The following is a 23426-nucleotide window of genomic DNA, read 5'->3' as shown; positions in this document are numbered from 1 at the left end:
CATGGCAAAACCACGTAAACTGGGAGCCAGGAGATCTGAGTTCTGTTCCTGGCTCTTCGCAAGTCGCTTTGCCTCCCACTGCCTGTTTCCTCCTCTGTAAATGGGACAATGATGGTCTCCTACCTTGCAAAGGGGCTGTGTGGCCAAATTCAGGTAGGTTTGTGGAACACATTTTGAAGGGATGGCGGTTGAGTGAGGGTACGTACAGTGATAACTCTGTGTAAGAAGAGATGAGCCTCAGCTCAAAGGGTGAAAAAGTGGAAGCTTCCTAGGGACATTCTGGAGTAGTTGCCCAAAGCAGGGAGCTGCATGATGGCAAAAGGGTATGTGGTGCGGCTTTTCTTTAAAATCCAAACAGACCAAAGTCTCCAGCAGCAGCGCTGAAGTGTCCCAGGAGAGGGGGTTGCATTGCTGCAAGATGGGACATTTAGACAGAACAGCTGGGGCTCCAGGGTTTATTTCCAGCCTAACCCAAGAGTGATTTCTTTGTGTCTTCTATGATTAGCTGTTCCTGGGTATGTACCCAGATGAGCACTTCATAGAGAAGCCGGTGAAACAGGCCATGATGAAATTCCGCAAGGATCTCGATGAGATCGTGAGCGTCATCACTGAACGGAACAAGAACAAAAAACTACCCTACTATTACCTTTCCCCAAACCGCATCCCCAACAGTGTCGCTGTCTGAACAGAGCTCCATGAGAGGTTGAAAGTTTGGAAAGCTCCATGACACGCGCCACTTATGAGCAGGCCCATCAGCAAAACAAGAAGCAACTCAGACCTCACTCAAAGTGGACCCTGAGTGGTTTTTGAGTTACAAAATAAGTTTGATTCTTACTTTAATCATCTTACATGTTAATTATTATCAGGAAACATCAGTTCAGATGTGTTCAGAAGTTCATCTTAAACGCTTTTATAAATATTCAGACCCAGCAGTGTTTGCGAGCCAAATTGTGCATGAGATCAGGAAAGTTCAGATGACTAGAAACTGACTGAAAACAGAAACTGACCAGTCTATTCACATCTCGCGCTTAACTCAGCTGGGTCAGCAAAAATACACATCATCAGGCGCAGCAAGTAAATTAGATTTTAATTCTGTTTTAATAAATGGCAGTGATATCAGGAACATAACAAAGCAAATTTACTTTTTAAAACTGGGCTTGTAAATCCAATTTTTAATGTATTTTTTAATCTTAGTCATAAACTTCCTGATTTGGAATCAGAAATAGAAGCCAGAAAATATCATTGTGCATTAATATGAAGTGGTGTGGTCTCATGTGGAAGGAGGCTACAGTAATTTTTTTGAATCTGGTTATCTTTCTACATGAAATTTTAAAAGTTCTCTTCTCAGTGTCTTTCAACAGATGTTTTGTAGTATTGCGTACGGACAGACTTTTTGCTAGCACAGCAATAAATGTGACTGAGAAGAGCTTTTGTTCAGTTTGTTTCTTGGCTGAGGTGGGTGATTTTCAGGGTTTGGTTCACCTTTTTTGTTTGTTTGTTTAGTTTAGGTACAATATGGGCTCAGTGTTTAGAAATGAAAATCTGAGGCTGTAGATCAAGAGGGCTGGTACGGGAATAGAAAGGCCCCAGCGCCTCTGAAATCAGCTTCTCAGTGTCTGCCCCATTCAGCACAGTTCACCTTCTTTATCAGAAGGCCTCTTTCATTAAGTAACTATTTTTTGTCAGTACCAATGAGTAGTTAAGATCAGCTTCACTGGCTGTGTGCATGTACATAGACTGCAGAAACACCCCCACCCCGTCCCCCTCCAGCATGCACATACAAGGATACCTAAGTGTTAGAAAGGTCAGGGACATAGAACAATCTGTGTTTTGCTTCCATGGCCTTTTAGCTGAAAACCCCAAACCTTGACCTTGATCTTCACAGTATCTAACAATAAATAGAACAGCTTCTTTCCGAAAGTTTGGGATGGGACTAGTGTGTGAAAAGGTCCTGGACCAGTTTGAGTCAGTGCTCTTTGGTGTCATCTAACAGTTCCACATTTTCTCTTTGTGCTGCATTGAAGTCACTAGGCTTGACTAATACGTGATCTGGCTGCCACTGCATGACACTATGCATTTTTGCAAATAATTTCTTGGAAAAAGGAGAGTACCGTTGGTTATAAAGAAACTCAGTACAAAAGACTAAATTCATTTGTGGTGTAACCTCATAGGTGTTACACCATAAATGAAGTTGGTCCACTCTTTTTTTTTTTTTTTAAACACAGTAATAATGAATGTAGAAATGAGATTAGGGAAATGTAAAGGGAAGGTTTGTGCTTTTGCTAATAACACTCTTGGTTATTTCTCCCACATTTTGTTGCCTGAAATATGCCCTTGTGCCCTTATAGAATGTATTCTCCATAGATAAGTCTGTTTTGCTAATGGAATAAAACTGAACAAGAAAATCAGTCTGAATATTTTATTTCTGAATATCAACTGTGATCAACTATTACAGAGGCTCCATATATACCAAAAACCAACAGATGTAAAGGCATTTTATGAATTAGTACAGTTCACAATTTAGAGATGGTCACACTTCTGCAGTTAAAGAAATATGGTCATTTTCACTATTAACATAAATTTTAGAAAATGGTGCCATTAAAACGTGCATGTTTTATATCCCCCCATGTTGCATATCCCCCACTTTGGTTTGTGGAAAGGGAAAGCCAAATAGATTTCATACATCTTACACTACAAACTGTTTTCCTGCCCCCACAACAGCAAATGCGGAAGGTAAAACCACTTCCTCCTGGGCGATAATATATTTGAAGTTGATGTGCCTTTCTTTGACCACAGTACCTAAAAAGTGCTGACTGCAGGAGTAAAGCTATGTATTTGTTTAGCAATCGCAGGGTCTTTACCAGGGGATCAGATGTCTTTGTGTGCAAGTGGCACAAAACAAAGCTACACTAGAAAATGCTGCAGATGCTATAGTCTCTGGTATATTTGGTGCACGCTTTCTGATTATGAAACTAATTTGCACTGTCAAAAATTCTATTTCTTTAATTACAGAAATTAAAAACAAACTGAAGGAGCCAGTCGCTCGCTTGCAACTCTTGTTTTCTGTCACTGGCACTCGATGGTGGCATAAAAGTAGAATTGCCAGGTATACCTAGAGCACTGGCACTGAATTGATAGCAGCCAGTCTGATCCAATCTCAGGAGAACCAAAGTCGCCTGATGAGCCTCCCATTCCAGAGTCCAGTGAGCTGGTTGATGCTAGAGCACATATGGATGACAGACCCTTCCTTCCATACTGGCTGGAAAGTGAGTCAGTATAAGAGTCTCTGTGCTGCTGTGGAGAACCATGCTACAAGCGTTCAGCCTACTTTTGCCTCCAGTTAGTGGACCAGAGGAATTATCCCCACCCACTGGCACAGAGCTGTATTGATCCATTAGTCCCAGACACACCTTCTCTCTCTCAGCCAAAAGCTCATGGGCCTCCACCTGTATCCAGTGATTTGGAACTGGTTGGGGCTACGTGAAGGAGAACTGGAACTCTCCTGCCTCATTTGTTTCAGACCAGTGAGGTAAAAGTACACAAGCCATGCCGTTCAGAGGAGACTTTCTCCCAAGCCTTTTAATCGATGAGTATGATGCGTGTCCATACTCACAAAACACCTAGAACCTGACCTTTCTCCCCCAATCCTCCCTCTTAGGACCAGAGAGAATGTCACAGGTGCAAACTGACTTGCAAGTGAATGCCCTACATTTTATCTTCATGCACTAATGACAACCAAACGACGTACAAAGATGGTTAATAGATTCCTGCTCACCAACCTGATCCAGGTCCCACTGAAATCTATGTGTGCCTTTCAGCTGACTTCGCAGGGAGATGGTTCAGGCCCAGGAATGCAGCACCAGGTGCTAGGAGCAGCTGCAAACAGAAAACCAAGGGAGAGGGGGGCTCTCACACCAAGATAGAAAGCTCAGCTCTGCAGCTGGTTGAGCTACATCAATTCCAAAGCCAGAAGGGACCACTGTGATCATCCAGTATTAGACTGGCCAGAGAACTGCCTCGAACTAATTCCTATTGCAAATCTTTTAGAAGAACATCCAGTCTTGATTTAGTAAATTGCCAATGATGGAGAATCCACCACAACCCTTGGTAAATTATCCCAGGGTTAATTAGCCAAACTGGTAAAAATTTACACCAGCTTTCCAGTTTGAATTTGTCTAGCTTAAACTTCCAGCCTGCCTCACCAGGGCTTCTCATAGGGTGACCAGACAGAAAATGTGAAAAACTGGAACGGGGGTGAGGGGATGGGTGTAATAGGAACCAATATAAGAAAAAGACTATAAAATCAGGATATCTGGTCATCCTAGCTCCCCCTCCCTGGGCTCCAGGTGTCTTCATTTAAGCCCAATTAATTGGCCCAGTTGGCATGTATGGCTAAGAGCCAGAGCCAGTGTCACCCTGGGACAGGGAGATGCACATCCATTCTTAGCCACAAGCACTGAGGTCTTAGTCACTTTTCAGCTGGGCTGAGGATGCTGCCCATGGACCCAAAGGCAGCAGCTGGTTTCTAACTTGTGTGACGGCTCCAATGCTACTTGCGTGCTCCTGACATGGTTCCATGGCTCATCAGAGAGCTGGGGGATTCCCGTAGCTGAGGGGGGCAGCATGGGGGCTGGTCTCTCTCCTGCACTGTTCTCAGTGGAGAGCGCCCTGACAGCAGGAGCAGAGAGAGGATCCGGAGATCTTTCCCACACCACGGAGAGAGGGATCTTCAGAGAAGGGATTCAGCTGGGGATTGTCACTCATTTGCCCAGCTCATCAGGCCTCAGCAACCTGGGGCCTGTGCTGGCCCCACAGCACCCAGCCCCAAGTAGGATTGCCAACTTTCTAATTGCAGAAAATTGAACACCTGGGGGGCTTGAGGTTCAGAAGGGGTCTGGGGCTGAGGGGTTGGAGTGGGGAGAGGGTGCCGGGCTGGGGCCAAGTGGTTCAGAGTGTGAAGAGGGGCCCTGGGCTGGGACAGGGGGTTGGAGTACGGGAGGGGAGTGAGACTTCTGGCTGGGGGTGTGTGGGTTTTGGGGTGGGCCTGGGGGGCTTGAGGTTCAGAAGGGGTCTGGGGCTGAGGGGTTGGAGTGGGGAGAGGGCTCTGGGCTAGGGCAAGAGGTTGGGGTGTGGGAGGGAGAGCGAGGGCTCTGGGACTGCTGGCTCTGGGATGGGTTCAAGGGGTTTGGAGTGTGGGAGGGGGCTCTGGGTTGGGGCCAAGGTGTCTGGAGTGCAGGAAGGGCTCAGGGCAGGGCTGAAGGAGGGGGTGCAGGGAGTTTGTGTGTGGGAGGGAAGAGCATTGAGGCACAGCTTCCAGGCAGCGCAGACCTCAGGCAGCCCCGGCATTTCCCAGGGATGGAAGAAGTCTGCACAGCTCCCATGAAGCGATGGTATGTCCCTCATCTTCTAGACAGAGGGGCAGCCAGGGGGCTCCCTGGCCTGTCCCCACCCACAGGTGCTGCCCCCACAGCTCCCATTGGCTGCAGTTCCCAGACTGTAGCTGCCAGGGTCCCTCTTCAACTAGGTGTTCTGGTCAAAAACCAGACCCTTGCAATCCTAACGTCAGGGAGGGGAAGAAGGGGAGGGGTGAGCCCTGATAGAATGCAGTGAGGGGAGCAGGTTCAGCAGGCTGAAGGGGGCAATTTTTGTGATCAGTTGCTGTTTGTATTTTGTTACCAAACAAACAATTTTTTTTTTATTTCTCCAGTTTGGAGTGGGGGGTGTCTTGCTGGGCCATGAACCAGGGAGGGAGTATGACATACTGGGGTCAAATTCAGACTGAGTAGGTGTGTCACCCCAGCCCTTTAAGTGGAGGTGCCCTTTACAATCCCTTGCTGCTGTAGCCACAAACCTGAACTGCTCTCAAACAGCCTTCTGCATATAAATCACACCCAGCCATGTCTGGGTGTGCTGTAGCTGGCCAGCCAGGCCTTGGCTCCTGCCAACCTGGGTTATGCTGCAAGGTAACCTCCCCACAGCACAGTCCCCAGTCCAGAAATGTACGTCCTGTACCGCCCAGCCCTCTCATGCCCAGTCCAAATACGTTGAGTCTGTTACTCCTTTAAGAGCACAGTACTTGTTACCCCGCCCCATGGCATTAGCCAGCCACTTTAACATGAATACACTGAATTAGCTAAAATACTAAAACAAGTTTATTAACTGCAGAGAGAGATTTTACATGAGTACAAGTAATGAGGCATAAAAGGGTACAAGAAAATGAAAGACATGATGCTTACTGGTGCCTAACTTTGATTCGAAGGAAAGTTCTCACTACATGCTTTCAGCTGGCTTTCTGACCAAAATCTTTAAGTCAAGCCACCCTGCCCCCAAGTCCAACGGCTGCTTCCTTTATCTCTCCAGGGGCAGTGACTGCAGTGGTCAGGGAGAGACAGAGGAGAGTGCCTTGGGGTGTTTGTTCCTCTTTTTTATAGTTTTAGTTCCCCTCTTAAAAAACATTTCCAGCTGAGACCTAGCACTAGGAGTCTATATAGAAAGCTGTGCCCTGCTTGGTTTTCCACCTCTTTGAACTTGTTCCCCACCCTGTCCTGCTTGATGATGCTGGTTACTGCTTAAATGCAAATTAAGCAGCGCACACATTCCTTTGGCTGTTTGGATACCTGTAAGGTAGTGGACTCACCCCTGTAGCGCCTCCTGCTGGTGGTCTCAGGGAATTAGCTCTCCAGCTGTTGGAGCACCCTCTGCAGGCCAGTGTCCCACTACCACTTGGCCCCCATGTCCCTTCTGGATCCAGTGCCCTGGTATCTGGAGCGCTGCCCCTTGGCAGTAACCCCTCAGTCTTAGGGTCTCCCCACCCCAGGGACCCCCCCTCACCCACTAGCCCCACCTCACCTCAGTATACAACTACTGCCATTCATTGTCTAACCCCATGCCCTGCGGCAGCCTCCAGTAGCAGCCTACTCATCACTGGCAAGGATGGGTTTGGACCTGCTGCCTTTGCCTACCCCTAGGCTGCCCTCTGCAATCCCCAATACCTATTAGCCCAATGCTAGGTCACAGCCTGGGGCTTTCCAGGCTGGAGCTCCCCAGCTTCTCTGCATTTCCCCAGCCCTGCTCCACTCAGGTACCCTGTGCCTAGCTCCCTGTAGCCAGGCCCTTCTCCCTCTACAGCCAGAGAGAGACTGTTTGCTTAAGTTCGTGGCTCAAGCCTTTACAGGGCCAGTTGGGCCCTAATTGGGGCATGGCCCCAGCTGAGCCTGCTTCTCACTCAGCTTGGGCTGTTCTCCTAGGGCTGGTTTTAACCCTGTCAGGGCTGGAGCAAGTAACCACCCTGCTACAGTACCATACTAAGGAATCTTATAACTTCCCATATAATGGTGCCACAGGTATTTTACCGGCCACAACTGACCTGCAAATTATCTTGTCAAGAGAAAAAACAAAACCCTCATCAGGTGTACTGTGCTTATTCCAGCTCCTTTGAACTGACAGGTTTTCAGCGTGCCAGTCATGGCACCCAACTTCACCCTCCTTTCCTAAGGGAAAAGCCCCAGCTTTCTTGTTTGCCTGGCTGCCGAACCCCAGTGTCTCAGGCAGGCCCTGATTTGTAGTGATTCAGCTCACACTTATGTCCTGAGCCAGCTGAGACTCAGAGCCCCTTTTCCTGAGAAGCTGGTAAAGTTCCTCTTTTTGCCCTGCCTGTTTTCCAAAAGGCAACAAAGCAGCTCTGTCTCAGCTGTTTCCTCCACTATGTGCTCTTTTCTGATTTATAGGGCCTCTGCCAAATTCTGGTTTCATGAGGAACCCATTCCCCTATAAGTGGGGAGCTAGTGGGGCACTGGCCACGCCATTTCTAAGCCACAGTTCATAACCCACCCAAGCAGTTAGCCCGCTCAGCAAATGGTTCTCAGAGCACAAAGAAGAGCAGAGTGGTTAATAGATGTTTAAAAATTAAATTGCTGTACATATTTACAGTAAACAGTCAAGCTCTATTAATATATTTCATGTTAGAAGTTTTTTTTTTAAGTCATCTGCAATCTTGCTGGGCCCGTTTTGAATAAGTCTCTCATTTGGCTATTCTGGGAAGGTCCTGGTGTACAGCTCTGCTCTCAGTGAAGGGCGGAGAAGTTACTATTTCTGATATCCAGATCAGTGAAAAAAACAACCACACTAAATCCTGTGGTGGCCTGAGGTGCTGACAGCTACTTTGCTGCAAACCGCTCATGTTGTTTAGGGTTGACTGGCACAGAGGGGAGGGGGAAGAGAACAGGGTGTGGGTGTTCAGATGGCTGTCCAGCTCCCATGCGCTAGGTACACATGAAAATGATAATCCCTATATGTAATATGATCTCTAGAGTGTTGGCACAATACCCAGCTGAGTCCATATGATCTAGTTACACAGATAAATGGAGATCTCATATTTGTAAATCACATTCTCCGTTGAGTTAAAGGAAAGCAGTGGGGGGGAGGGGGGAAATAGTTCCATAATGCACAGCCCCAGAATTCTTTACTCCAGCCCTGCAAGTAGGGCCATGGGAACAGGCTGCAAATATTTAATGGTTGTAACCCCCAGACAGCACGAGGGAGCAGTCAGGGCAGTAAGAAGGGCTGGAGGCGGACTAACGGGAAAGGCAAGGTCAGACTGACTGTCAGGAGAAGTTTCCCAGCAGTGCAAGCGCCTCATGTGGGGAGCAATATTCTAAGGGACATGGGGGAACTCAGTCACTGGAGAAGCTGTACAGTAGAGCAGACAGAGGAGTCTCTATGCAGGAGTTTGGCCTTGGGGCTTCCAGCCCTACACATCTATGATTGTATCTACCCTGTTGAGACCAGTCCTGCACCAGACCCTGGGGAAGAGGAACGGGGGATACTAACACAGCAGGGCTCCTATGGCAACATCACTGCTATGGCTCTGTGGGCTTGGGCAGCCTTGACTCTTACAGCCATTGCAGGGGCTGGCCCCCAGGGAACCTAAGGTGACCTGAAGCTGTCTTAGGCATGGGACTCACAGACCTCCCGGCGCCTCATAAATAGGGAAACAAAACCTTACTAAGTGATGCAAGGTTCCTGTAGTTCTCCAGCATGACTTCTTTGGGCAGTGCCCTCTGCATCTTGTCCAGATAGCCTGTTCTGCAGCACTGATATGCACCATCTCCTGAAAAGTCCTGCAACAACAGCACCCTTCACCCCCTCCCAGATCCTGCTGCCCAATGACCATCCCCTGGTCAGCCACAGGCTAGTGCAAGGCCAAGGGCTCTGCCTAGGTGAGCTCCTGCTAACATCAGCTTGGCTTACTGCTCTTTTATGCTCAGAGGGGCTGAAGGAGGGCGGAGGCGCTGATAGGCCTGTGGCTAAGGCACTGGAGCAGGAGACAGGAGTTGAGTTCCCAGCTCTCTCTATGTGACCACAGCTGAAGCTCTCTGGCCTCATCAAACAGGTGTTTAATGATGATGCTCCCCCTCCTTCTTAAGGGTGAGAACATGCTGGTTAACAATAGGCCAATGGTCAGATACTACAGTGATGGGTACAAACACCTGGACAAAAGAAGTGGCGGAAGGAAAAAGGCAGCTGAGGAGTAAGATAGAGAGTGGATTTTAAGCAGGGAGGGCTGGGGAAGATTCCAATTTCACAAATGAAACAGTTGCATTAAATTAGTAAGGAACCTGTTGCCTTGGGGCAAGTTGGTGGAGGTAACGTGCCTACATCCCTAGCCACCCAGTGTCCCCTGCGACTCATCTGCAGTACTGGAGCAGGGCCAGGCCATGCAGGAAACGTTTCCTGCAGCTGCAGCCTCTTTTCCCTGGAGTGTCTGCGATGCCCAGGAAGGGCAGGGCTGGCATGGTGTGGCCTTTCCACAGCTAGAGCATTGATAGCTCATTGCCTCTGTGTGGATTCTATGGTGGGCACTAGGGGGATACACTCTGCCTGAAACATTTCCCACACTTCATCCCATTGCTGCCCTCTCTCTATTATACTCTGGAGGGAATTCTGTGCCACTGCACACAGAGAATTCATGTCCCCTGCAGACACCTCTCACCCACCCCTAGCCTGCAGAAAATACATTCTACCAGGGAGGGACTGCAAATTATGCATTTCACCCACCAGAGGCTGCTGTAGCACCAGATGAGAGTGCAACCAGCCACACAGAGGGAGAAGGAAAGGCTGCCTTCCTCACAGCAGCCTGCCAGGTGAGGCAGAACAGAATATGAGAGGACAGATAGAGTGCAGCTTTGGGGAGGAAGGGGGATCACAGATGGGGGTTCAGAAGGGCTGGGGGGGGGCAGACTGAAACAGGTGCACAAGAGCTAATGAGTGACAGTACTGAGCTGGGGCTGAATGTGAGTGGGGATGCAGGGACCCATTGGATGGGGTGGTGGAGGAGTTCAGGTGGGAGGAGGGAAGGGAGGGTGGCTGAGTAGGGCTGCAGGGACACATGGGCGCAGGTGCAGATGTGTCTGACTGAATGGGAGAGGTTGGGGCGGGGAGTCAGCCAAGGACTACATGGGGGAAGCTCCCCAACAAGCTTTCCCACTTCCCCCCCCACCAACAAAACTGTTCCGTACTTCACCTACCCACACCCAACAACCCTCCAGGTTCACTCCCACACTACTTCTTCCCTCTCCCTCAGCTCCTTCATTACCCCTGACTCCACCAAGCCTTTGCACCGCTTCTAAGGGGTGTGGGAAATACATTTCCGTATTGTAGTTTAAATGACTTATAACTCAGAGTTCTGTATTAATATTCCTAGTAAGAAATCTATTTGTCAAAAAACGTTTCCTAAAGCTTCTTTGTTGTATGTTTACAGACATACCTGCTGATGGGTATTTTGAAATAAATTACCAAAATAATTGAAACTGGCATGATTATACTGTGTTATTTTGACAACTAAAATATGCAGAATTTTTAAATATTGTGCACAGAATTTTTCATTTTTTGGCGCAGAATTCCCACAGGCGTACTCTTATGCTGGCTCTTAGATGTCCCCTCCAGCTCAGCGCATTGGGCATTGTTCCCGCTTGCATTTTCTGCTAATACCCCAAGCATTTCCTTCCTCAGCTCATAGACTCACAGACTTTAAGGTCAGAAGGGACTATTATGATCATCTAGTCTGACCTCCTGCACAAAGCAGGCCACAGAATCCTACCCGTCCACTTCTACAACAAACCCCTAACCTATGTCTGAGTTATTGAAGTCTTCAAATTGTGGTTTGAAGACATCAAGCTGCAGAGAATCCTCCAGCAAGTGACCCATGCCCCACGCTGCAGAGGAAGGCGAAAAACCTCCAGGGCCTCTGCCCCGGGGGAAAATTCCTTCCCGACCCCAAATATGGCGATCAGCTAAACCCTGAGCATGTGGGCAAGACTCACCAGCCAGCACCCAGGAAAGAATTCTCTGCAGTAACTCAGATCCTATCCCATCCCATATAACATCCCATCACAGACCACTGGGCATTCTTACCTGCTGATAATCAAAGATCAATTGCCAAAATTAATTGCCAAAATTAGGCTATCCCATCATACCGTCCCTTCCATAAACTTATCAAGCTTAGTCTTAAAGCCAGATTTGTCTTTTGCCCCCACTACTCCCCTTGGAAGGCTGTTCCAGAACTTCACTCCTCTAATGGTTAGAAACCTTCGTCTAATGTCGAGCCTAAACTTCCTAGTGTCCAGTTTACACCCATTTGTTCTTGTTTCCACATTGGTAGTAAGCTTAAATAGTTCCTCTCCCTCCCTAATATTAATCCCTCTGATATATTTATAAAGAGCAAGCATATCCCCCCTCAACCTTCTTTTGGTTAGGCTAAACAAGCCAAGCTCTTTGAGTCTCCTTTCATAGGACAGGTTTTCCATTCCTCGGACCATCCTAGTAGCCCGTCTCTGAACCTGTTCCAGTTTGAATTCATCCTTCTTAAACATGGGAGACCAGAACTGCATACAGTATTCCAGATGAGGTCTCACCAGTGCCTTATATAACAGTACTAACACCTCCTTATCTTTGCTGGAAATACCTCGCCTGATGCATCCTAAAACTGCATTAGCTTTTTTAACAGCCATGTCACATTGGCGGCTCATAGTCATCCTGTGATCAACCAATACTCCATGGTCCTTCTCCTCCTCTGTTACTTCCAACTGATGAGTCTCCAATTTATAACTAAAATTCTTATTATTAATCCCTAAATGCATGACCTTGCACTTTTCACTATTAAATTTCATCCTATTACTATTACTCCAGTTTACAAGGTCATCCAGATCTTCCTGTGTGATATCCCGGTCCTTCTCTGTGTTAGCAATACCTCCCAGCTTTGTGTCATCCGCAAACTTTATTAGCATATTCCCGCTTTTTGTGCCAAGGTCAGTAATAAAAAGGTTAAATAAGATTGGTCCCAAAACTGATCCCTGAGGAACTCTACTAGTAACCTCCTTCCAGCCTGACAGTTCACCCTTCAGTACGAACCGTTGTTGTCTCCTCTTTAACAAGTTCCTTATCCACCTTTCAATTTTCATATTGATCCTCATCTTTTCCAATTTAACTAATAATTCCCCATGTGGAACCGTGTCAAATGCCTTACTGAAATCGAGGTAAATTAGATCTACTGCATTTCCTTTGTCTAAATAATCTGTCACCTTCTCAAAGAAGGAGATCAGGTTGGTTTGGCATGATCTACCTTTTGTAAAACCATATTGTAATTTGTCCCAATTACCATTGACCTCAATGTCCTTAACTACTTTCTCCTTCAAAATTTTTTCCAAGACCTTTCATACTACAGATATCAAATTAACAGGTCTATAGTTAATCGGATCACGTTTTTTCCCTTTCTTAAAAATAGGAACTATGTTAGCAATTCTCCAGTCGTACGGTACAACCCCCGAGTTTACCGATTCATTAAAAATTCTTGCTAATGGGCTTGCAATTTCATGTGCCAGGTCCTTTAATATTGTTGGGTGAAGATTATCTGGGCCCTCTGATTTTGTCCCATTAAGCTGTTCAAGTTTGGCTTCTACCTCAGATGTGGTAATATCCACCTCCATATCCTCATTCCCATTTGTCATCCTTCCATTATCCCTAAGCTCCTCATTAGCCTCATTAAAGACCAAGGCAAAGTACTTATTTAGATATTGAGCCATGCCTAGGTTATCCTTAACCTCCATTCCATCCTTAGTGTTTAGCGGTCCCACTTCTTCTTTCTTTGTTTTCTTCTTATTTATATGGCTATAGAACCTTTTACTATTGGTTTCGATTCCCTTGGCAAAGTCCAACTCTACATGGCTTTTAGCCTTTCTCACTTTATCCCTACATGTTCTGACCTCACTAAGGTACTTTCCTTGTTAATCCCACCCATCTTCCACTCCTTGTAGGTTTTCTGCTTTTTCTTAATTACCTCTCTGAGATGCTTGCTCATCCCGCTTAGTCTGCAACTCCTGCCTATGTTTTTTTTCCCCTTTCTTGGGATGCAGACTTCTGATAGTTTCTGCAACTTCAACAAAGTAATTCCAGGCCTCCTCTGCCTTTAGATCCACAAGTTCTTCAGTCCAATCCACTTCCCTAACTAATTTCCTTAATTCTTTAAAGTTAGCCCTCGAGAAGTCAAAAACCCTAGTCCCAGATCTATTTTTGTTTATCCTTCCATCTAGTTTGAACTGAATTAGCTCATGATCACTCGAACCAAGGTTGTCCCCTACAACCATTTCTTGTATGAGGTCCTCACTACTCACCAAAACCAAATCTAAAATGGCATCCCCTCTTGTTGGTTCTTCAACTACTTGGTGAAGAAATCCATCAGCTATCACATCCAGAAAAATCTGAGCCCTATTATTCTTGCTAGCACTTGTCCTCCAGTCTATATCTGGGAAGTTAAAGTCTCCCATGATCACACAATTCCCATTTGTGTTTACTTCATTAAAAACATTAAAGAGGTCTCTATCCATATCCAAATCAGATCCTGGCAGTCTGTAGCACACCCCAAGCACTATCTCAGGGAAGGCTCTAGTAGCTTTCTTTCGCAGTGTGATTTTTGCCCAGACAGACTCTGTCTTATCCATTCCATCACTTCTTATTTCTTTACAGTTAACCTCATCATTGATATACAATGCTACTCTGCCACCTTTGCCTTTATTTCTGTCTCTCCTAAACAGCACATAGCCTTCAATACCTGTACTCCAGTCATGACTACTATTCCACCATGTTTCTGCTATCCCTGTAATATCCGGTTTCACTTCCTGCACCAGTAGCTCTAGTTCCTCCATTTTGTTCCCTAGGCTCCTCGTATTAGTGTACAGACATCTTAATTTTTGCCTTTTGGCTTCACTGACATTCTTTACCCTGTTAGGCACAGACATTCTACCACCAGCATCACCTATTAGACTGGTATCTACACTACCCTTCCTCCTTATGTCAATTCTTCTGTCCACGTCTGTATCCTCTCTTACTTTGTTTTCTTCCCTCTCAATGTTAAATTCCAGCGTGGAGATTACCTGGACATCTCCCAACCATCTGCCCCAAATTCCTAGTTTAAAGCTCTCTTAATCAGTTGGGTGAGCCTCCATCCTAGAAGTCTATTTCCCTCCTTACTCAAGTGAAGTCCATCCCGAGAGAACAGTCTTCTGTCCATAAATGCTTCCCAGTGGCCGTACATCCCAAAGCCCTCCTTATAGCACCACTGCCTGAGCCATCTGTTGATCGCCATAATCTTGTCACATCTTTGTTGCCCTTCTCTAGGAACCGGCAGAATCCCACCTTCAGCCTCCTCATGTCTTTGCTCCATCATCTGCTCGAACCCCCTTCTAAACTCGACCAGAGTTTCCACTTGCATCTCCAGTCCTGGGATCTTTTCTTCCATCAGCTGTATCAGGCGGCAATTCATGCAGACAAAACTCTTTTCAGGTACCCCCTCCAGGATCATGTACATGCCGCAGCTTCCACATCCAGTCATCCTCATTGTGTCTTTCACTGCTGCCTCTGTATCGGTCATAGCCTTCCCACCTAAAACCTGTTAGTCCAAGAAACAAACCAAACCAAACCCCCAACAGGCACCAGAACACTGGCAGACCACCACCCACTCCCTTCACTAGCCTGTCAGTTCCTCTCCCTAGGTCTCTTAGTCTCCCCCACAACCTCCCCCTGTAAACTCCCTCTGAAACTCCCCTGTTTACAGCTCTATTTGCTGGCTGCTGTGCCGCTGCCTGACTGGCTGGCTACTTTTCTAGGACTCCTAAGCAGACAAGCCCCACCCCCTAAACAGGGCTCAGCTTCTCTCCCAGCACACTGCCCCTAGCAGCTTCCACACATACAAACTACAAAATACAGTACACAAAATACAAAAACCTGCTCCTCCAAGAGAACTCCCTCTGAAACTCCCCTGTTTACAGCTCTGTTTGCTGGCTGCTGTGCCACTGCAGCTGCTCCCTGCACAGGCCCTCCCTCCTCACGCGCAGTCACAATCCTCTTGTTAGCTGGAGGAAAGAGAAAATTCAGCCGTGACTTGCTGGGAAACTCGTCCATTCAGTGTACTGGGGGTCACCCAGTTACATGGACAATGCTTGCTGCCAGAAAGTGCAAATACCGAATCACAGTAGATGTAAGAGGACCCCCAACATTTCCTAATGGTAACAGTTTTTCTTTGTCAACCCTTTGCCAGCCACTGCCCATATCCTTCCCTGTTATAGCTACTGCTGGCACCATGCATCACTCTGCCTGGTTCTCAGCCTTCCTGTCCCAGTGCAGCCTCTCTCTGCCACCAGCTTCCAGGCTGCTGCTCCTGCTGTCATGCACTCTCTGAGCCTGGCCCCCTTGGGCATCACTCAGGGTCCCCTAGGATACTTTAGGCATTACGGAGCCCTCCACTGGCAGGATCCTTTCGCTCCAGCTAAGTTGGGATGGAGGGAAAGTGTCCAGTAATGAGCCAAAGTCATTCCTGAGTGTTCGGGCTTCTGTGGAGCAAGCCACTGGGTTCCTGAAGACCAGAGGTCTCATGGTAGGTGTATGACTGCTCTGAGGCTATGGTGGAGAAGTTTGGGACTGTTCTAGGCCCCGAAGAGGTACACCTCTCAGCAGAAGAGCATCTGGGAGCTGGCAGCAGGGGAAGGGAGTTGGGGGCCCCAGTAGGTCAAGAGGAAACATTGCCTGAAATTCCCAGAGAGGTAGGGATTCTGGAGAGCAGATCAAAGAGGGGGCAGGTCCCTGTACTGGTGTGTTTCGGGTATAGAACAGCAGGACACAATGGCCTTTTACAGTCTGTGATTTTGGGAAGTGAACTATGACCTGGAGCATGTCAGGAGCCATGTGACCGGGAGAGCACAGAGCACTAAAGGGAAGAGTTTGCTAGTCATGAAGTCCACATTGGTAGGGTCGTACCTGCCGTACACCTACATGATACTCCCCTATTTATACACCTATGCACCACATTAGCCCTTTTAGCACAGTATCACACTGGGCGATGGTTAGCCACCAAGGTGCTAAGGCCTTGTCAGAGTCACTGATTTCTAGGATAAAATCCCATACAGAGACCCAGATAAGTATGTCCTACATTCTTTGTTCCTAGCAGGTGGCTACATTAAAACACACATTGTTCGATTAAACCCAACTCACCAAGTGGTCCAGATTGCTCTGTATCTATGATTTGTCCTTGGCGTTGTCAACTAACCCTCTAATCTTTATATCAACTGCAAACTTTATCAGCAAAGGTTTCATGTTTTCTTCCAAATCAGTGATAAAAATACTCACTAACATTGGGCTGAAAACTAGTCCCCTCAACAAAACCAGTTGATACATCCCCATTAACAGCTCTGTTTGGAGATCTCAGTTATTCAGCTTGTAAAGCATTTACTAGGTTCCATATTGATTTTGTATAATGCTACGATTTTAATCAGAATCACTTAGCATGCGCCTAGTATGACAGACCTATAGGCATGTACGCACAAGAAGATGAAGGTTTAGAGGCTTCCTCTATTAGGTGAAAAAAGGCAGCACCAATCACCCTCATTTACAAGAATTATAATGTTGCTTACTCATAGTTCCACATCCTGCAGTTAGATGGTTTAGTTGGAATTTGTTTAGGTTCTGATTGTGTAGATGGTTACTGTAACTGTACTCAAGAGAGGGCACAGGACTTGTGAAGATCCACACGAACCCTTTTCACCTGGGTTTAGTTTAGTGACCTCTTATAGCCAGCTCCCTTACCTACATATGTGGGGGAGTGAATCCTGCCCCATTTCCCATCTCAGTGACTTCAGCAGGGCTTTACAAATGAGGAAGCCCCGTTCCTGTGAATGAGAGGTAGGGTGACTAGATGTCCTGATTTTTGGGTCTTTTTCTTACATAGGCTCCTCTTACCCCCCACCCCGTCCTGATTTTTCACATTTGCTGTCTGGTCACCCTAATGAGAGGTGGCATGGTCAGGCTCCAGCTAGCACCTGGGAGGTGAAGGATATTGCAACAGTGTTGGGTTTAAAGAGAAGATGCTGTCATGCAAATCTTGACACCATGCTGCAGAATTAGCTGTGTAACCACCATTGTCTTTGGGGAGCATATATATGATGTGGGAGGGAACTGGAGATGCAAACTGATGCATAAATAAGGGTTCAGAGAAGTTCATTCCTAATCTGATAATATTATGCAAACCAAGATAGTTAATAGTTAACCTTTATTTACACAGAGTAACGAAGAGCTGCAACTGGCTAAGTTGCTGTCACTTGCCAGCAATATATCAACTCCAGGTTCTGACATACCAATTAACTCCAACTAGAACCCAGAATAATTGCTACATTCTGCAATGGAACCTCCAGGAGCAAGTCTGTTTCCTGGTGGCTTGTATCGCTTGCCTTCTTTTCTTTACAGCTTGGAGAAAGTTGTCCAGAAATGGGAAGCTGCCACCAGGGCCTGTTCTTCTCACCATCATAGGGAATGCCTTGCAGCTGAAAACCAAGGCTTTGTCCAGAACCCCCCATGAAGTAGGGGCACCTCTGAGCGGTTTTGTTGAAGGGGCAGATAGCTGCAGAAACCTGTGCAATAGCTGGGGTCTGCTGAATGACGCTCCCATAGTGATGGGAAAATATTGTGTGGAATTTGACTGATCATATTCATCACTGCAGGTATGAAAGGGCCTCTGATCTCTTCTTAAAAGCAAGGACACTTGTACCCCACACCTGAGTCTTTCCAATAACAGTTTGATTCTGAAGCTGATCGCTTTCCTAGTAGTCTTGCTGGGGAGGTTTAAAGACACATTCCAATTGCTTCTAACACGTTCAAACACTGAGAAACAAGACCTAGTCTTAATAACGCCTAGCTCTTACATAAGCAGCAAAGAATCCTGTGGCACCTTATAGACTAACAGACGTTTTGGAGCATGAGCTTTCGTGGGTGAATACCCACTTCCTCAGATGCATGTAACAGTGGGTATTCACAGGAAGTGGGTATTCACCCACGAAAGCTCATGCTCCAAAACATCTGTTAGTCTATAAGGTGCCACAGGATTCTTTGCTGCTTTTACAGATCCAGACTAACAAGGCTGCCCCTCTGATACTTAGCTCTTACATGGCGCTTTCCCCCAGCAAATCTTAAAGCAGCTGACAAAGGAGGTCAGTATCATTATCCCTAATTTATTGATGGGGAAACTGAGTCAGAGATGATGTGACTTGCCCACGATTACCTAGTAGGCTAATGAGACAGCCAGGAATAATAATATGATAATACCCTACTGCGCTTATGCATTGGTGTGGGTGCTGGACGTGCAATGCCAGAAATGTCCCGCTCTTACTAATCTCATTGGCATGAAACCCACTGACAAAGTGCCTTGCTTTTCAAGTAACAAGCAAATAACTAGTAAGTGAAGAAAAGAACTATCTAAGGACGTATTATATAGAGCTGACTTTCAAAGCCTTGTATGATTAGCTTCGAGTGTGCACAGGGAAGCTCAGGTGTGACCGACTTTCTTCTATAAGTTAGTTATCTTTTTGCTTTCTTAGTGGCCTATGCCATGACCCTGAAATGGTTTAATTTATGCAAAGTACCTGCTTCCACAATTAGGCGCATGTCCTGCCGAGTGGGCCTGATCAGCCAATGAGATCTTGTTCCAATGATGTAATGCTAATAACTTGAGTAGGATCACTATCTCGAAAATTAAAGCTATTCACTTGTATTTGCATGTAGAGTTTAATACCTTGAATGAGTTTTATATATGTATCTAAATGATAGTGTGCGTGTATATCAAAACCACACACACAATGAAATGTATTTTTGTGTATATATTTTGAGGATGGAATTAAAAAGGAGATATTTACAGTGAATGAATTAAAGATTTTTTTTCCTGCAAGTAAGAAATTAAAAACACAGATAGATGTTATGTTGATAACCACATTTAATAAGACATATTAACATATGTGCTTTTTTTTTAATCAATGAGTTAAAGCAGCAGGTTCTCAACCTTTGCTACAGCAGGATTCCTTTTCCATACCAGTACTCGCCCCTGCGAACTGAGAATCTCTCTCTGGGATTTAGCTTGGATCCTCCTCCCATTTAGCCCCATGAGAAGAGCTAGCTGTCATGGCCTCCCGACACCTGTTCATGAGATCCAGGCTGAGAACTCTTTGAGTTAAATAGAGTTTTGCCTTCTTGAGCCACCAACTGTTTGGAAATGCAAGTAACTAATTGATCTTGGAATTGCAAGGCCAGATCCTCAGCTGGCATAAACTAGAGTTGCTCTGAGTTCAATGGAGCAATGCTGATTTACACCAGCTGAGATATGGCTCACAGTTTCCAGGAAGTTTGGAAATAAAGAGGATTGGATTTCAATCAGAATTTGGAAATTCCTCCATGACAAAGTGTCTTCTACTTGGGTGTCTGGTTTGAATACAGAAGGGGAACGAGTGATGCATTGATTTGTACTGAGGACTTTATGCAATGTGCTTGTGTAAACATTTATTACATTCATTTAGGACAGTCTGGAAAGAGTTTGTGAGAGGAATCCCCAAAACTCCGCAAGCCTTATAAACTCCGAGGGAGTGGGGGAGAATGGGGACAAGTGAGGTCTTAACTGGAAAGGGGTAGGTTGCTGGGACAGAGAATTAGTTCATTCGTCCTGACACTGTTCCTGCTGTAAGCAATAAACAACATGTCACATGAGAGATGATTTTATAGCACACAGGCTAAGACTAATGAGTGTATTTACCAGACCTTTTGGGGAAACAGGGGGAAGCATAGAATACAGTGCATGCGGCAGAGCTTTTCTATCCACAGTGTCAATGCGAAGGGTAAGCTGCTCTTGATTAGAGTGAATCAACTCAAATGCCGTTAAAATTTGCCAGCTAAGCAAAGCTATCACTTGTGGATGGCTGGGGGTACTTCACTTTGGTGTCCTGAAGGCATCATTCCAGACATAGCCCTCCTTCATCTGTCTTCTCTTTGTTCTGTGTCAGTCCAAATATACACAGGCACAAAAGGTCCAATTACGCTCTTTCTAACAACAGTGGAGCTGCATTGGGGGGCGTCCAAGCAGAGCTTATAGCCAGTTGATTTCAGTTCCAACCCACACACTTTGCCCTCTTCTCGATTATAGGGGAAGGTATGCAAGTTTCGTAGACTGCCTCCAGATTTACTTCCGAGGATTTCTGTCCTGCAGGACAAGCGTCCTGCTTTATATTCCTCGCCCAGTTGGATTTTCTGGGGATGGGCGCTGGTAGCCTGTGGGGTGGGTTTTTATCCTCGTTTTCATAACCATTTGTTGGCTCCTTCACTATGGACACACAGGAGACCTAGGAGCAAAGCATCACAATAATAGCCATCTGCCACAAAGCACCCAGGCTCTGCAGGGCGCGACATGCGAGACATCCCAGCTTTTCTATTTGGAAAGGCCCCAGCAATAGGTGGACATAAATAATAATATAGAGGGAAACCTTGGAAAAGGCATGCTTGGGGAAAGAGCTTAGAGTGAGCTCTATGTTATTGGCTGTGAGTTACCCTTTAGCCAACCACCAGGGAGGACTGCGCGCAGTCACTAACTCAGGGTGCGCGCACTATGTTGAGGACTGGCCCATTTGCAGCATATTAGAAAGTGCTAATAAGAATTCTTACTTTCGGAAGCTTTGGAATGGTCTGTTCATATTTGCATCCTTCAGGCACCTCTTGACCCTGCTTGGCCTGAATGAATAAACAAAATGTCACAAACAGATCACACCCATAACAATTTACCTATCTCCGTGAAAGGTGCGATGGGGAATTCTAACATGATTTGTTGTGGAAAAAACTTCAGAACTCCGGACATGCCTGGGCTATGTCATTATAGTAAATAATGACACTCTGCACTTCTCTAGTATCTCTCATCCAAGGATTTCAAAGTCCTTTACAAACAGGAGGCCCAAAAAGATGCCCAAGATCACACTGGGAGCTAGTGAAAGTTAAGAACCCAAGAGTTCTGGTTCCCAGGCCCCCGCCCTTACACTCAGATAAGCCGTCATGCTGAGCTTGCACAAATGAACCTGAGGGCACACTGTGGTTTACAGAATCTTTTGTTAGTGGTGATACATGAGCCAGAAACTAGGTGGATACAAATCTGTTTTTTTTAAATCAAAATTATCAGATTTTTCTTTGTTATTCAAATTATAAGAAGTTTTCCTTTAAAAAAATAAATCTGTTTACAATGAAAATCTGAATGTAATACAAAATATTTTAAGGCCTAAACATGTTATACTCTTTTAAAATATTTAAATACTAAACAAATATGCTGAATCTATGCACCTCCATCATAAATTTTGAGTTAAAGTCTGCTTTTCTACATAAAGAAAGAATCAGGGGAAAAAACATCTAACTTTTGAGGTCAAGCTTTATAAATATGGCACAGCACGTCATGTACTGTATTAAGGGCTTGTTTTGTTTAACAAAAACGAATTTTACATGCTGTTTTGTATGATTAATTAAATTCCAGTTACCATTCTAATGCAGCTTGACACAACTTATCAGCAAAACGTTAATTATCTAGTAAATAAGCAAGATATCATTCACCATTTTCAAATATGCTAAAAAAAGTTCAAGTACTTCATAACACTCTGAAAATACTAAGCTATATTACTGCTTAAATTAATGTACCTAGTTATAGTGTAGCAAAAAGATGTACCAAACCTAGCCTCAATTTAGTTGTAAATCAACATGCTTTAGCGGTTATATCAGCCAATGAGAATGTACCTTTCTTTAGAAAATAACTGAAGTACAGATGGGAAAGTTGATGAAAATCAATGGTTTAAATCCAGGTTTTCCACTTGGTGACGTAAATCATGATTTAAATCAAAACACTGTGGCCAGAAAGAACCTCTGCTTGACACTGAGATCTCAAGCTGAGTTTTCAGAAGCTGGCCAGTTAGAAGCCCCATTTTTCACTTGTAAGCTGAGCAATGTGATTTGAAGGCACTTAGGCAAACTTCACGTTTGTGCTTTTGTGAGCTTCAGGATGACTTTTTAGAGAGTCCCTTTTCAGCTCAGACCTGTGCTTATAGCATACGGTTAAGGAAGTGGGTGCTTTGTGTTTCTAAAATATACCATGAGTCTGATTCTGCTTTGCACCTTGCAGAGAGTCACCTAGGTGTAAAGAGCTACCATTGTGAACAGGCAGCTCTTAGCACAGGTGTCAACACAGTGGAGGGACAGGCCCAACCTATTCAAGAACTGAAGTCCTGATCCTGCAAGCTCATCCAGGCAGGTTGACACCTGTGAGGCCTCAGTGCCTGACAATAGGAGATGTGCAGGGACTGCCTGTTGCTGCCCTCATTGGTGTGACACAGATTCATTTTAATAAAGGGAAACGCCAAATTTGCGCATGTACATTGACAATTAAATCTCATGTTAAAATTAGAGCTGTCAATTAATCGCAGTTAACTCATGATTAATTTAAAAAAATCATGATTAATCGCAGTTTTAAATCGCACTGTTAAACACTAGAATACCAATTTAAATTTATTAAATATTTTGGATGTTTTTCTACATTTTCATAAATATTGTATTCTGTGTTGTAACTGAAATCAAAGTGTATATTATTTTTATTATAAATATGTGCACTGTAAAAACGATAAACAAAAGAAATAGTATTTTTCAATTCACCTCATACAAGTCCATAGTGCAATCTCTTATCGTGAAAGTGCAACTTACAACTGTAGATTTTTTTTGGTTATATAACTGCACTAAAACCAAAACAATGTAAAACTTCAGAGCCTACAAGTCCACTCAGTCCTACTTCTTGTTTAGCCAATCACTAAGACACACAAATTTGTTTACATTTATAGGAGATAATGCTGCCCTCCTCTTATTTACAATGTCATCAGAAAGTGAGAACAGGCATTTGCATGGCATTTTTGTAGACAGCATTGCAAGGTGTTTATGTGCCAGGTATGCTAAACATTCGTATGCCCCTTCATGCTTCGGCCACCATTCCAGAGGACATGCGTCCAGGCTGATGATGCTCATTAAAAAATGTGTTTATTAAATTTGTGACT

The 23426-nt window shown here is 45.3% G+C and overlaps 1 protein-coding gene across 1 annotated transcript in view; it reads left to right on the top strand.

The window, feature by feature from the left end:
• ALOX5 (arachidonate 5-lipoxygenase) overlaps positions 1-2408 on the top strand; it is a 54853-nt gene extending 52445 nt beyond the window's left edge. Inside the window, exon 14 of the mRNA XM_050960136.1 lies at positions 506-2408. Coding sequence (XP_050816093.1) covers positions 506-685 — 180 coding nt within the window. The 3' untranslated portion in view covers positions 686-2408. The remainder of the gene's footprint in view (positions 1-505) is intronic.
• The last annotated feature ends 21018 nt before the right edge of the window (positions 2409-23426 follow it).

The sequence above is a fragment of the Gopherus flavomarginatus genome, chromosome 6, assembly GCF_025201925.1.
Source record: "Gopherus flavomarginatus isolate rGopFla2 chromosome 6, rGopFla2.mat.asm, whole genome shotgun sequence".
Classification (NCBI taxonomy): Eukaryota; Metazoa; Chordata; order Testudines; family Testudinidae; genus Gopherus; species Gopherus flavomarginatus.
Note: the sequence above shows the minus strand (reverse complement) of the source record. Positions and strands in the feature narration are given on the sequence as shown.